Below are 15329 nucleotides of genomic sequence, written 5' to 3'. Positions count from 1 at the left end.
AACCCGTGTCCCCTGCATTGGCAGGTGGATTCTTAGCCACTGTGCCACCAGGGAAGCCCTAAATATATACTTTGAAGGGATGTTTATGGTATGACAATGAATATAAGAGCATGGCATTCAGTGACTCAACATCTTAGAATTTCCTCATGCTATGTGATAATATTTTGGTGTAATTTTACTTGTTTTCAAAGGAAAATAAGCAGAAATCAGATGATATGACCAATTGAATTAGGGCACAAAATAATATGCCAAGGAACTGAGAGGTAAAATTCTCCTCTACTGGTATTCTCTGTAAAGTTTCATCCAAACTGCAGTTGCCAGTCAATTGGACTTTATTTATCCAGTGCTAACTATATTATATAAATTGAACTCTCATTTTGTAGATCAGTTCTTAATGAGATATATTTATGGATCATATATTTAATTTCCCCCCTTTTCAGATTATGAACTACTATGGAAAAGGAAAAGTGAGAATTACATTAGTAACAAAGAATATCCCACATAAACCTCATCCTCATGATTTAGTAGGAAAAGACTGCAGAGATGGCTACTATGAAGCAGAATTTGGACAAGAACGCAGACCTTTGTTGTAAGTACACAGTCACAGACATTTTTAGGAATAGGATAAGCATAGAATGAATGCTCTTGATTCCTATCCATGTACATCTGTTATTTTTTAGCAGAATAAACTAATTCCTCACTGTACTTCTACTTACTATAGTATACATTTACATTTTCTTATCATTTGCATTGGAACTACCCTTTCATTCTTTATTAGTAGACACAGTCCATGATGGTAGCAGGAATACTTCTTTATTGTAACTAAAAGTAAACAAACTTATTTTATGCTGCGATTTTTTTTCTTAGTTTGAACAACTTATGAAATATTTTCTTTCATAAATTTTTACTCTCTTTTCATTGATAGTTAACTTAAAAATTGCCAGATGTGAGAAAATCAACTGGAAAACTGGAATTATTATTTGAAAAGGGCAGTTATAAAATTAACATACAGCAATAGTTCTAAGATTTTAAAAAAGTATGTAATACTTCGTGTTTGAGGCTGCTGGATGGATCCATTCATCCTATTGGTGAGAGTGTAAATAAATATAATCTTTCTGGTAGGCATTTTAACAACTACATAGCAAAAGCCTGAAAAATATGAATGTCTCTTGAACTAGCAATTCTATTTCTAGGAATTTATCCTGAGGAAATAATTTCTAATTAAGCATGTTCAGAAATTTAGCTATAACGATGTTCATTGAAGCTTTGTTTGTGATGGCAAAAAGTTAGAAGCAATCCAGATAATAAACAAAGGGGGATTAGTTAAATAAACTGGTATATCCATGCAGTGTACTCCTATGTAGCCTTAAAAATAACCTTGCAAATATGTCTTTGTATAGAATGATATTCCCAATATTTATATAAATAAAATAGGGCTTTAAAACAATGTGTGATAAATAATTTTTTTAATTTTCATTTTATATTGGAGCATCGTTGATTAACAATGTTGTTTTAGTTTCAGGTGTACGTGATAAATAATTTTTTCAAAAGTAAATGTGTACATACACATAGTAGTATAAACACTAAGGTATTGATAGTAGTTGTCTCTGGGTGGGAAGAATTGTGGGGTTTTATGTTCTTTTAACTGGTGTTTATTTTATAATTCATTTTTTGTAACGAACATATGTTGCCTTTGAGGAAAAATGAAACCAATTGCAACAGGAAAAGATTAGTAGCCTCCTTAAATACTAGCAGTAACCATTTAGAAAGTATACTTTAAAAATATTCCTCTTTCAGTAACAACACAAAACATAAACTATCTAGTTATACAAACTTGGCAAGAAGTATTTCCTGCTTATATTATTTGACCTCCCAATAGCATTTTACATTGTAGATTACTCCTTTATTGGAACATTATTATTCCTTGATTTCTGATTTAGTGAGAACAAACTTTCCTGTTTTACTTCTTACTTCTCTGGCTGTTCTTTCTCAATCCTAGTTACAGGCAGTTAAATTTTTGGACTACCTTAATTATGTCCAGTGATGCCCAATAATGCCTGTTAGGGCTGTCCTACCCTTCCCCTCAATCCAAGATCCTGTTAAGGATCATACATTATTTTTAGGTGTCATGCTTATTTAGTCTCCTTTGATTTAGAACAGTTTCTTGGCCTTTGTTGGTCTTTCATGACATTAACATTTTTGAAGAGTTTAGGTTGTTTTGAAGAATGTTGTTCAATGTGGATTAGTCTGAATGGTTGCTCATGATTATGTCCATGTTACCATGAATAATAATTTCATGTTAACATGAAATATTTTGGATGAGAAATCTACAGAGGTGATGCTGTATTATTCTCAAAATAATGTTTTAGGAGACGCTATATTAGTTTTTTCCCATTGGTGATGTTAATTGGCATTCTATTGTAAAGAACTTTTCCATCTTCCCCTACCTCAGTTGAAAAAATAACACTATAGACTCATGGATTCTTTTATTCAGTGTATTATAATTGAATGCTAGTCCATTACTAGCATTATTATTTTGATTTTCAAATTGACCCAAACTTGACCAAGGCAAGCCCCTTCAAACTGTTTCCTGTGTCCTTTTGACATGTCCCCATCTTTCTTCGAGCACTTCTTTACTTTCTGACACAGCGAAGTGTTCAAGACTTACTCGTACTTTTCTTGCCCAAGCCTTGAAATCTTCAGTTGTTTCTAAGGATCCCTGGTTTCTTTCAGGAGGGAATGGTAAAAAGGGTGATTGCCTTTTTGACATATTCTCTTAAATAGCTCAAAAGCACCTCAAATAGAATATGCCCCAAACCATGATCTTACCCTGATCATATATACCTCTTTCCTCTCAAAATTGGTCTTCCAGTGTACCTTGTTTTACTAGTTGCTGTAAAAGCCCCAAACATAGGTGTCATCCTTGACACCTCCTCACAGAGGTGCACACGTTGAATTCACTAACAGGTACTTCCTAAATAGGTCTTGAATCTATCCACTTCTCTCCATGACTCCATCACCAACATACTAATTGATCAACTCTCTCCCATCATAGGTTCCTGTGACATAATGTGTATCTCCTTTATAAAACTTGTCATGATTTCAGTTTAGCATCTTGGTGTGCGATTACTTCATGTCTGTTGCACTAGAAAAAAAGTTTCAGCAAACTTTTTCTGTAAAGGACCAGACAGTAAATATTTTAGGCTTTGCAGGCCCTGTGGTCTCTACTGTACCTGCTCAACTCTGCTGTTGTGGCATGAAAGTACCTGTAGATAATATGCCAACAAATAAGTTTGTTCGAGTAAAACTTTATTTACAAGAACAGGTAGGTGGTGAGCCAGATTTAGTCCATGGGCTATAGTTTGCCAACCCCTGCTCTAGACTGTAAGCTCCACGAGAGGAGGGATTGTATACTCCCATTACTTACCAGAGTTTTTGGTACGTAGTAGGAACCCCAGAACTTGTTGAATGACTATGAATGAATGAGTAGTTGATTCAGATAATCTCTGTGATCCTTGGTTTCCTCATGTCAGAATTTCAGTGTGTGAATAGGAGTCAAATATGATTATTCAGATGAAACTGTCAAGTAGTGTATAAATATATAAAAACAAAGAGTTCTTTAAAATCTTTTGTCAAAGAAAAAGTGAGAACCAACCTAAGAATCTTTCAAAGAAGTGGAATACTTTTGAGGAAGACAATCATGATTTCAGGGTTTCGAGAAAGGATTACAAGTTTAAGATTGACTTTTTAATTATTGGAGGCAGAAGAAGGAAATGTTAAAGATATTTTAGGTGCTAACAAAATCACAGGTGTGGTGAATGTGAAGAGCATGAACAATAAGACAACAGTGCATGGAGGGGGCAAACAAGGCAAGCGACCTCCTGGTGCAAAGGGCCATGTCAAGTTTGAACAAATAGTAATGTTAGTATAACCAAGTTTTGCTTCCTTATTCACACCCACCCAACTTTAATGATGTCATGGTTTTTCCATGTGGGAACAAGTATGACTGGTGGTGGTAGGGGAGTTCCCCCCACCATCATCTGTACTACACATATGCAAATTAGTAATATTTGTAGCAGTTGAGAAATTTTCCATAAATGACATTTTGAAACTTTTGTTAAATATTATTGTTGGTATTAAATATCTTTCTAATGAAAAAAATATGTAGTTTGATGCTTTCTTATGATGAATGATTATTATAACTTCATATGATAAGGCACAAAACATATTCCACTGCTGCTGGCCGTGAAGTCATTTGAAGTCAAAAACCAGATGTCCATGGAGTGGAGAGGTTGAGGTGTAAGAGGATTAGCAGGCACTGTAGCGAACTGCAGAGCCCTGTATAAATGGGGCTGCAGGTGCTTAGCTCCAGCCAGGTGTTTCTGTGCCAATCTGCTGTTGCCAGACCTTTAAAATGTTCAAAAGAAGCCAGAAATCCAGAATGTTTATAGGCAGTTACCTGGTTTTTAAATGTTGGTAGTCTACGCACATTTTTTAAAAATGTAGTCAACACTTTTATGAGCTCAGCAAAACTATACCTGTAGGTGTCAGCCTGTGGGCATCTTTTTACAACTTTTGCTTTACATTATCAAATGTACAGATTTTATTGATTTGATTATGAATTCGTTTGGGAGGTGAATTTTAGCTTTTTGGTGTTGCTTTCCTCTTAATCTTTGTCCACTTTGGTATATTTGATGCAGGAATATTAGTAAGATCTAACCATAAAATACTGTATGTAAAAGTGACAAAGTATACACTGCTTTTCTTTTAACAGTTCTCTTAGAAATATAGCCCCATTTTTTTATCCTCACATCTTTATCATAGCAATTGGAAATGTACTTCATGTTTTTAATATCTCCATCTGACATTATGATGACCTTTCAGTGCTGGTTATATGCTTGATTTTTGCAGTATCCTTTAATAAAACCTCATTTATGTGTCCTTGTATTCAGCTATAAGGAAATTTGAAAGTTCTGTGTTTTCCTTCTAGTTTTCAAAATTTGGGTATTCGATGTGTAAAAAAAAAAGAAGTAAAAGAAGCTATTATTTCAAGAATAAGGGCAGGAATCAATCCTTTCAATGGTAAGTATGTTTGATTTAATTAATTCTATTATTTGGATATTGACTTATTGTGATAAATGATTTCTATTTGTATCTTCAACCTGTGCTTTAAAAGCTGTCTTAAGTTCTGTGTTAACTTATATACTTGTCTTACACCTGTAAATGAGGATCGAAGTATATTTAAAATGCTTCAGTATTGAAAAAAAAAATCTTATTCACACAAGGCTTTCTACTATCAGTGAAGAGTTTCATTGTTTTCTATAAGAAAACCCTCTCAAAAATATTCTGATTCTTTTGGAATGTGGCCTTCCTTTTGCCACTCCAGCAGACAATATATACTCCCCCCTCTGAATATTGAATAGGCACTGTGGTTATAAGGTATTGGAGTGCATTTAACTCAAGGGCATATTCAACAGTGAAACTTAAACTAATCCCAATGTGGAAGTAGTATAGAAATAGTAGAGGCTATACAAAATATTTTCATAGTATATTTGTGTGTACGGCTAGATATTTACTGTTCAGTGGATTTTGTTGGGGATGGCACTGTCTGGTGTAGCACCTGGTAATGATGCCACAATTGCTACAGAATAGGTGAGGGCTATATTTCTTGAATAGAAAAATGACTACCAAGCTGACACCCTACACTACAGTGGTCTCCATTGTAAAGTCATCTGCAGCCACTTAAATCTGCATGATTCAGGTATTGAACAACTATAAAATTTTCAAAGAATAGATTTCTTTGTCATATTTAAGATATCCTTATATTGTTAGTTTGTGTTTTTTGTGGTAGTTTAAAAATAATTGCAGGGATATGATGATAATTTAAAGAATATCCTCATAGACAAGTAGTGTTTTTATGAATTATAAGGTCTGCATCTCTTTTCTCTAGGTCTTTATTTTTCATACTATTTAGTATAACGCAAAAGTTCCCTTCTTTCTCTTCAGTATTACTCACTGTAAGAGACTACTGTTAAATTTGATGTAAAGTTTTCTAGAATTTTCTTTATACATGTGTCATGTATATATATACACACACATGTATTTTTTATACAAATGGAGTCATGTTACACTTCCTAATCTACTACTTCGTACTTTTCACTCAGGAATATATCTTAAACATCTTTCCATATTAGTACTCATAAATCTAGTTTACTTTTTAACAGTATTCTGTGGTTTGGGTAGGCTTTAATTTGTTTATCTAGTCATCTATTAATAAACATTTAAGTTATTTTCAATTTACTAAAAAAACTCCATTGAATATAGACTTTGAACTCTTGTGTGATTTTTTTTAAAAAAATAAATTTATTTATTTATTTATTTTTGGCTGTGTTGGGTCTTCGTTGCTGCGCGCGGGCTTTCTCTAGTTGCAGTGAGCAGGGGCTACTCTTCGTTGTGGTGTGTGGGCTTCTCATTGTGGTGGCTTCTCTCGTTGTAGAGCATGGGCTCTAGGCGCGTGGGCTTCAGTAGTAGTGGCATGCAGGCTCAGTAGTTGTGGTGCATGGTCTTAGTTACTTAGTTGCTCTGTGGCATGTGGGATCTTCCCGGACCAGGGCTCAAACCTGTGTCCCCTGCATTGGCAGGTGGATTCTTAACCACTGGGCCACGAGGGAAGTCCCACTTGTGTGATTTTTTTTTTCCTTAAATATTTTCTATGCCTTCATTTCCTTATTTATAAAGTAGAGATAATAATAGTACCTACTTCATATGTTGTTATAAGAATTAAATGAACTAAAATATGTAAAACACTAATTATGTACTAGGAACTATTCTAAGTGCTATATGAGTATATGTTATTAATATCATGCCTTGTTCTGGATTGGTAAAAACAAAAATCAGAAAACCCCCCAAACTTCCACAGATGGCCCATCTGCCTTTTGACTCCTGCATTTTCCGTTTTAATGCCCTTTCCACTGGAGTCAGGAGATCTGGATTTGAATTCCAGCATTGCCACTTGTACATGCTACGTGACTTGGGAAAGTTAAGTAACCAAAGCTTTGGTTTTCTCTTCTGTAAAGCAGAGATTAAATAAAATAGTGTACATAAAGTACTTAACATTTACTCCTTGACATACAAATAATATTTAATAAATGGTAGCTATTATTTATAATCTCCTTGTTTTATACTGCGTTATCCCTGTTTCATACTATGCCTAGACTTGATGGCCACTTTAATTTAAAAGTTGGCCTTTTACTTTAGCAATAAATCAAAATTTTAAATGAGCATACTCTTGACCCAGAAATTTTCCACTTTTGAAAATTATCCTAAGGAAGTAATACCTGGTGGAGCTAGGATTTGAAAACAGGTAGCCTGGCTCTCAGGCACATTGCTTTATCTCAACTATGCTTGTTGTATTAACTGTTGTATTAACTCCCCGCCCCCACCCATTAGAATAATCTTAGAACAGTGCTTTATTATTGTGATTATATATTATTATTGATTATTGATATTATATTATTATTGATTATATTAATATAATCACTATATTATTGTGATTAAAAAGTTGCAATGGCTCCTTAAATAGTTTAAAAACGAAATGGCCCTAAATTGGAAATCTTCCACATGTAGCTCCAACATATCTTTCCTACCTTCTTGTCCACTGCTCCTCTTCATGAACCATTCTCTATTCCAGAAAAACTGTTTTGTTCATCTACCCTGACCATCTCTCAGTCGTCTCTGTTCTTCTCACTACCATTGTAGGAATGTAAGCTTACATCAGTTTTTAGCCTGGACTGTTATTGATAGCCTCTAAACTTGTGTTCCTGCCTCTATTCTAGATCACCCTCCAAGCAGTTTATACACTCTACATCCAAAAAGATTCTTCTGAAACCAATATGAATCAGTTCAGAACTCTGCTTATTATCCTTCAGTGACTCCACATCATCTTCACCAGTGACTCCCAATTTGAATGTGCATAGGAATCCCTTAGTACTTGCTAAAAATGTAGAATCCAGGCCACATTTCCCCTAATTTGATAGGTCTGATGTGGGGCCTTGGGCTCTGCATTTTAAGAAGCCTCTAGATCCGTGTTTCTTAACTGCAACTCACAGTAGGAAATAGATTTTATTTGTCTACTCAATACATACACATGCACACGTACACACATAGATAAAAAACAATATTCTTACTACATGCAGTATACTCTCTAATCCATTCCTTTCCATTTGATTTTTTTTTTAAAGAAAATGCATGTCCAACCCAGTAAATTAATTTTATGACCAATGGGTCCTAAACTCTTAGTACATGCAGTATGCTTTCTATTCTATTCAATTCCATTTCTTTTTCTTTTTTTTTAAGACAATGCTTAATGAAGCCACTAAATTAATTTTATGACCATTGGGTCTCAAACTACAATTTGAAAATCTCTGCCCTAGATGATTCTAATGCAAGTGATCCATGGACCACACTTTGAGAAACCCTGATATACTTGCTAGATTCAGTTTCTCAAGCATGGCATTTAAAGCCCTTCATAATCTGATCCTTGTTTTCCATTCCAGCGTCATTTCTAGCTGTCATCCTCTGCCTCAACTTCCTGTCCGTCCTTCCCCTAGCACTGAGTGCACACATGCCATCTGAACTTTTGGCCATTCTGAATTACTTGTCATGTTGGAAGAGCCATATTTTTTCTTGCTACTGTGTTCTTATACATGCAGTTCCTAGCATGAAATACCTTAATCTACATGGTGAATTCTTTCTGCTCATCCCTCAAGTTTAAGGGACACTTCTTTCAAGCTATCTGTGACCTTCTCAGAGCAAAGTATTCTGTTTTCCCAAAGTGCTGTACATATTCTAATATGGTTAATCCCCCTGAAAAAACTCAAAACCCTAAAAACTAATTAAAAAAATCTGAACTCAGCTATAGACCTTTCTTGGTTGTTTATTCTATGCTATTTTCAGGATATACTGGTAAATTCTACCACTTATGTAGGAATTTGTCAGAGCTGAACTGACACTTTTTTATAGATGTATCACTTAACACAGGAAAATTATACTGGTAAAGATAACAAGATACTAGCCGACTTTGTGTTATATCTTTATGATATATAGAAACAATGGAATTGGAAATGTTTAGCAGAATAGGGTCTACAAATTCTGGTCTATAGACTATCTCATTATGACAGTCTGTTCCCTAAAGATCAAATATGTGAAAATGCAAAGACTATTAAAAATTATTTTTACTTTGCATGTATCTAGGATGTTTTAAGGCGAGTCCTTATCTTTCTTGCCATTAGTTCTTTAAAACAGGAACTGTCTCTTGCAGATAGGGACATATAACAGTCAAGTAGTATTAAACTTGAGGCTTCATGTAAAATACCTGTTCAAATTATCTAATAACGTGCTGAAGTCTAAATTGTGTGAGGAATTTATTTAAGGGCTCCATTATCAAATTTTAACAGTGTCCATTTAGCTGGCACCAAAAAAATGTCAGTTAGACTTCATAGGGGACTCTTACTGCAAAAGCAGGGAAAAAATTTTTAATTGTCACTTTCTAACTATGTATTTAATGACATATAAGGAATTCTAATATTCAGTGATTAAAATCCATAAGATTTTTACAATAAAGTATTTGCAATTCTGTTTTATTAGTCACTTTACTTTTTTTCCATGTACAGAGGACATTGAGTTGTTGTGAGAGCACAAAGGCTGTTTTGCAGTTGGGTTTGGGGGGATTATTTTATTTTGGTAGTCTGAAAGAGAATACAGTTTAAAAAGACAGGTAGTCTCTTAACAGATTCTTGTCTCTAAAAGTCTGGTTTAATACAAGAAAATAAGAGCGTTTCCTCACCACTTAAAACTTAAAGCCTAAACAGCAAGAAGAAAAAAAAGCTCTTGTGTACTTCATTATCCTTCATTGCAGTCATTTTAGAAAGCCTTCTTTATTACGCTGTGCAGAACTTGGGGCACTTTTATGCCTTCAGTACTCCTTGAACATACTCCCATTATAACACTTTTCACGTTACATTATGTAATTTTAGTTTATGCATCTGTTTCTCATCCAGACACTAATCTCACTAAGGGCAGGCTGTCTTTTCATATCTCTGTCTAGCATTTGTTTTAGCACATAATAGAAGCCCAATAAATACGTTGAAAGAATGAGTAATTAATGATAGACTGCTATGACCATTTACCTTTTGCCTGGCACACAAGTGCTTAAATGTTAGCTTTTATTATAACTATACATTTTAAGTACCAGAAATTAAAAGAATTATAACTAAACTTTGTTTTTTTTCCCTTAAATAAGACATAGCTCTTAAAATTGTTAATCTATATACTGTACATTTTTGCCCTGTTAATTACTTTTTAAATTTTAGTAATATTTAGCAATAATTAAAATTTTAGAAAAGTCGCATCTCTAGAGCTAGTAGGTGTTATAATTGATTTAAAAAATTTAATCCCTACTTTGAAAACAAATAAATCATGATCATATCTTTTTGATAAAAATGAAATTCTTATTGCATATACACTGCTCTTAGGACTAAGGAGTGACATTTATTGCTAAAGATAGATTAAGGAGAATAATTGTTACCTTGTATGTATCTTTTTGATCACATATAAAGGGAAATTTTAAACTAGTTTAAGAGAAATTTAAGAGAATTTGATTGGTCTCATGCTTTCTTTTGCTAGATTTTTCAACTATCATTTTTCACATTGCAGAATTTTTAAAATAAGACATTCTGTATCATGCTATATATTTAAAAGCCTACTGCAAGCATTATCTAAGTGGAGGAAACATCCAGAGCATTCACTTTAAAGTTAGGAATGAGAAAAGGATGTGCACTCTTGCCACTTCTATTCCACATTGTACTGGAGATTGTAACCAGTGCACAGAGCTGATCGAAAATGAAGAAATAAAACTGTAATTATTGGAAGCTATTATTTACAGTGAAAACTCGAAAGGATATACAGATTATTAATATAATGTTTAAAAGGGTGAATGCATTGTACAATTAACATACAAAATTCAGTTACATTTCTATACATCAGCAGCAAATAATTAAAGAAAATATTGTCAGAAAATATAAAATACCTAGCAACAACTCTAAGAAATGATGATCAAGATTTCTTTAGAGAAAATTATGAAATTTTATTATGAGATAATAGAGAACACCTAAGTAGATGGAGAGGTATATCATATTCTTTAATATCAATATTATAAACATTGCATTTTTTCCCAAATTGATATATGGGTTCAGTGAAATTCCAAACAACTCCCAACAAGATTTTTCACTAAAGTGATAAGATGATTCTGAACAGGAAAAGGAGGATAATTTATAGAGGAGGAATAGTGATGAAAAACTGACCTTATCAGATATTAGGGTTTATTCTGAAGAAATACTTATGAGATATTAGGGTTTATTATGAATAAGTACTAATTAAGTAATATTGGGGTAACAATAGGCAAATTGACCAGTGGAGTAAAATTGAGAGCCCAGAAACAGACTTAAGAAAATATGAAACTTTAGTAAATGACAGTGGTGGCATGTCAGATCAAGAGAAAGGGAGGAAATATTTGATAAGCAAAGCTGGAAAAAATGATTAAGTTGGATTCCCACCTCTCGCCATATATAAAAATCAGCTTTCGAATGGATTAAAGACTTTAATGTAAATCAACACTTAGAAAACTCTTAGTATAAAATATTGGTAAATAGATTTTAGTCCTTGGCTTATATAGAAAGACAAGACACAAAGTGTTTTCTATAAAACAGTTGATAAATTTGATGACGTTTAAAATTTCAGTTCACTGTATTTTTCAGTTCTAGAATTTTGTTTGGTTCCTTTTCCAATAGTTTCAAGTACTCTACTAAACTCTCAATATTGTCTTTAACTCCTTACATTTATTAAGTGTAGTTATTTTAAATCATGTATCTGAAAACTTCATTATTTGGAACCTTTGTGGTCTGTTTCTATAGTCTGTTGTTTTTCTTTTCTTTAAAAAAAAATTACTTTGTCTCTTCTTATGCCTGCTTATTTAAAATAGAATACCAGTCATCCTATATGCAAAATTGTTTAGGTCCAGGGTGTTTTCTCCCTTCAGAAGACTTTCTTGTGGTGGGTGGCTTGTCACACTAGCAGTCCCAGATCATCTAAAATTAGTGAATGATTTAGGTGAGGTCTGGTATCTCTGCATCCAGTTCACCCTTACTCCTAGGGTATAGCTCCTCCAGAGCCCCAACCAAAGCACTGGGCATTTATCAGATTCTCCATCCTTAGCAGACCCTGAACTCCTTTATTTTTTGCCTGTAGTCTATTGAGAGTTCAACTTGGTTTCTTATCGTCTTAGCTACCTCTTACAAAATTGGCAAGCTATATCTGGAAAAAAGAGTCCTCTTATTCTGAACTTACCTCTCTGGGTTTCTGTGATATTGTGATTTATAATAAATATATCTTCATTCCCATTCCTGGTTTATTAACGAGTTTATTTTTCTTTTATGTGCTATTTTAAAAGATTTTTAAATAAACTTTTCTTGAGGTCTCATTTACATACAGTAGGATCCACCCAGATATATGTAACACCACCACAATCAAGATAAGGAATATTTCTACTACTGCCACTATTAACTACAAAATTTCGTTGTCCACTTCCCGGTCAATTCCCTCTCCTATCTCTGGCTCCAGTCAGCTATTAATTTGCTTTCTGTTGCCATCAATTAATCTTTTCTAGAATTTTCATATAAATGGATCATGTGGTATATATTTTATATCTAGTTCCTTTTGCTCACATAATGTTTTCAAGATGCGTACATTTTTGCGTATATATCCATAGTTCTTTTTTATTGTATAGCTGTCACAGTTTATCCATTCACATAGGTTTGTTTTTAAACTTGTCAGTTTATTTTTGTGTTTATTGATTACTCATCTTTGGAATTGGGAAACACTAATGTGTTCACCTCTAAATTTATAATGCTATAAAAAATTATTTTGAAGAGGTAGATCTCTCATTGCATACCTAATTGTGCCAGGAGAGTATGCTGCTGTGGTACAGGTGTTTGTATCATAACATTTGACCTTTTAGTTGTACAAATATGTTTTTGTAGGCTCTTTGAAATGCTAGGCTTAAGATTGCTGACAATGGAATAATTTTTAATGTTGTGATAGCTACTGAGTGTAGTTTAAAAAAAAAAACAGTCAAAAGTACATATGGAGGTTCCTTAAAAAACTAAAAATAGAACTACCATATGACCCAGCAATCCCACTGCTGGGCATATACCCTGAGAAAACCATAATTCAAAACGAGTCATGTACCAAAATGTTAAGTATGGAAACACAAAAGACCCCAAATAGCCAAAGCAATCTTGAGAACGAAAAACGGAGCTGGAGGAATCAGGCTTCCTGACTTCAGACTATACTACAAAGCTACAGTAATCAAGACAGTATGGTACTGGCACAAAAACAGAAATATAGATCAATGGAACAGAGTAGAAAGCCCAGAGGTAAACCCACACACATATGGTCACCTTATCTTTGATAAAGGAGGCAGGAATGTACAGTGGAGAAAGGACAGACTCTTCAATAAGTGGTGCTGGGAAAACTGGACAGGTACATGTAAAAGTATGAGATTAGAACACTCCCTAACACCATACACAAAAATAAGCTCAAAATGGATTAAAGACCTAAATGTAAGACCAGAAACTATCAAACTCTTAGAGGAAAACATAGGCAGGACACTCTATGACATAAATCACAGCAAGATCCTTTTTGACCCACTTCCTAGAGAAATGGAAATAAAAACAAAAATAAACAAATGGGGGCTTCCCTGGTGGCGCAGTGGTTGAGAGTCCGCCTGCTGATGCAGGGGACGCGGGTTCGTGCCCCGGTCCGGGAGGATCCCACGTGCCGCGGAGTGGCTGGGTCTGTGGGCCATGGCCACTGGGCCTGCGCATCCGGAGCCTGTGCTCTGCAGCGGGAGGGACCATGGCAGTGAGAGGCCCACGTACCACAAAAAAATTTAAAAAAATAGAAAAATGGGACCTAATGAAACTTCAAAGCTTTTGCACAGAAAGGAAACCATAAACAAGACCAAAAGACAACCCTCAGAATGGGAGAAAATATTTGCAAATGAAGCAACTGACAAAGGATTAATCCCCAAAATTTACAAGCAGCTCATGCAGCTCAATAACAAAAAACCAAACAACCCAATCCAAAAATGGGCAGAAGACCTAAATAGACATTTCTCCAAAGAAGATATACAGATTGCCAACAAACACATGAAAGAATGCTCAACATCATTAATCATTAGAGAAATGCAAATCAAAACTACAATGAGATATCATCTCACACCAGTCAGAATGGCCATCATCAAAAAATCTAGAAACAATAAATGCTGGAGAGGGTGTGGAGAAAAGGAAACACTCTTTTTTTTTTTTTTTTTTTTTTTTGCGGTACGCGGGCCTCTCACTGTTGTGGCCTCTCCTGCCGCGGAGCACAGGCTCCGGGCGCGCAGGCCCAGAGGCCATGGCTCATGGGCCCAGCCGCTCCGCGGCACGTGGGATCTTCCCGGACCGGGGCACGAACCCGTGTCCCCTGCATCGGCAGGTGGACTCCCAACCACTGCGCCACCAGGGAAGTCCCCAAGAGAAAAGGAAACACTCTTGCACTGCTGGTGGGAATGTGAATTGGTACAGCCAGTATGGAGAACAGTATGGAGGTTCCTTAAAAAACTACAAATAGAACTACCATATGACCCAGCAATCCCACTACTGGGCATATACCCTGAGAAAACCATAATTCAAAAAGAGTCATGTACCAAAATGTTCATTGCAGCTCTATTTACAGTAGCCAGGAGATGGAAGCAACCTAAGTGTCCATCATCAGATGAATGGATAAAGAAGATGTGGCACGTATATACAATGGAATATTACTCAGCCATAAAAAGAAACGAAGTTGAGTTATTTGTAGTGAGGTGGATGGACCTAGAGTCTGTCATACAGAGTGAAGTAAGTCAGAAAGAGAAAAATACTGTATGCTAACACATATATATGGAATCTAAGGGAAAAAAATGTCATGAAGAACCTAGGGATAAGATGGGAATAAAGACACAGACCTACTAGAGAATGGACTTGAGGATATGGGGAGGGGGAAGGGTAAGCTGTGACAAAGTGAGAGAGTGGCATGGACATATATACACTACCAAATGTAAAATGGATAGCTAGTGGGAAGCAGCCGCATAGCACAGGGAGATCGGCTTGGTGCTTTGTGACCGCCTAGAAGGGTGGGATAAGGGAGGGTGGGAAGGAGGGAGATGCGAGAGGGAGGAGATATGGGAACATATG

The 15329-nt window shown here is 35.0% G+C and overlaps 1 protein-coding gene across 1 annotated transcript in view; it reads left to right on the top strand.

The window, feature by feature from the left end:
* The window catches only part of REL (REL proto-oncogene, NF-kB subunit), a 34417-nt gene that overhangs the window by 12164 nt on the left and 6924 nt on the right, over window positions 1-15329 (top strand). The window contains exons 3-4 of the mRNA XM_030877309.3: window positions 441-589; window positions 4991-5082. Of these exons, the coding sequence (XP_030733169.1) occupies window positions 441-589; window positions 4991-5082 (241 nt within the window). The remainder of the gene's footprint in view (window positions 1-440; window positions 590-4990; window positions 5083-15329) is intronic.

Source organism: Globicephala melas, chromosome 12 (genome assembly GCF_963455315.2).
Source record: "Globicephala melas chromosome 12, mGloMel1.2, whole genome shotgun sequence".
NCBI lineage: Eukaryota > Metazoa > Chordata > Mammalia > Artiodactyla > Delphinidae > Globicephala > Globicephala melas.
The sequence above is the reverse complement of the archived record's forward strand: the minus strand, read 5'-3'. Positions and strand labels throughout refer to the sequence as shown.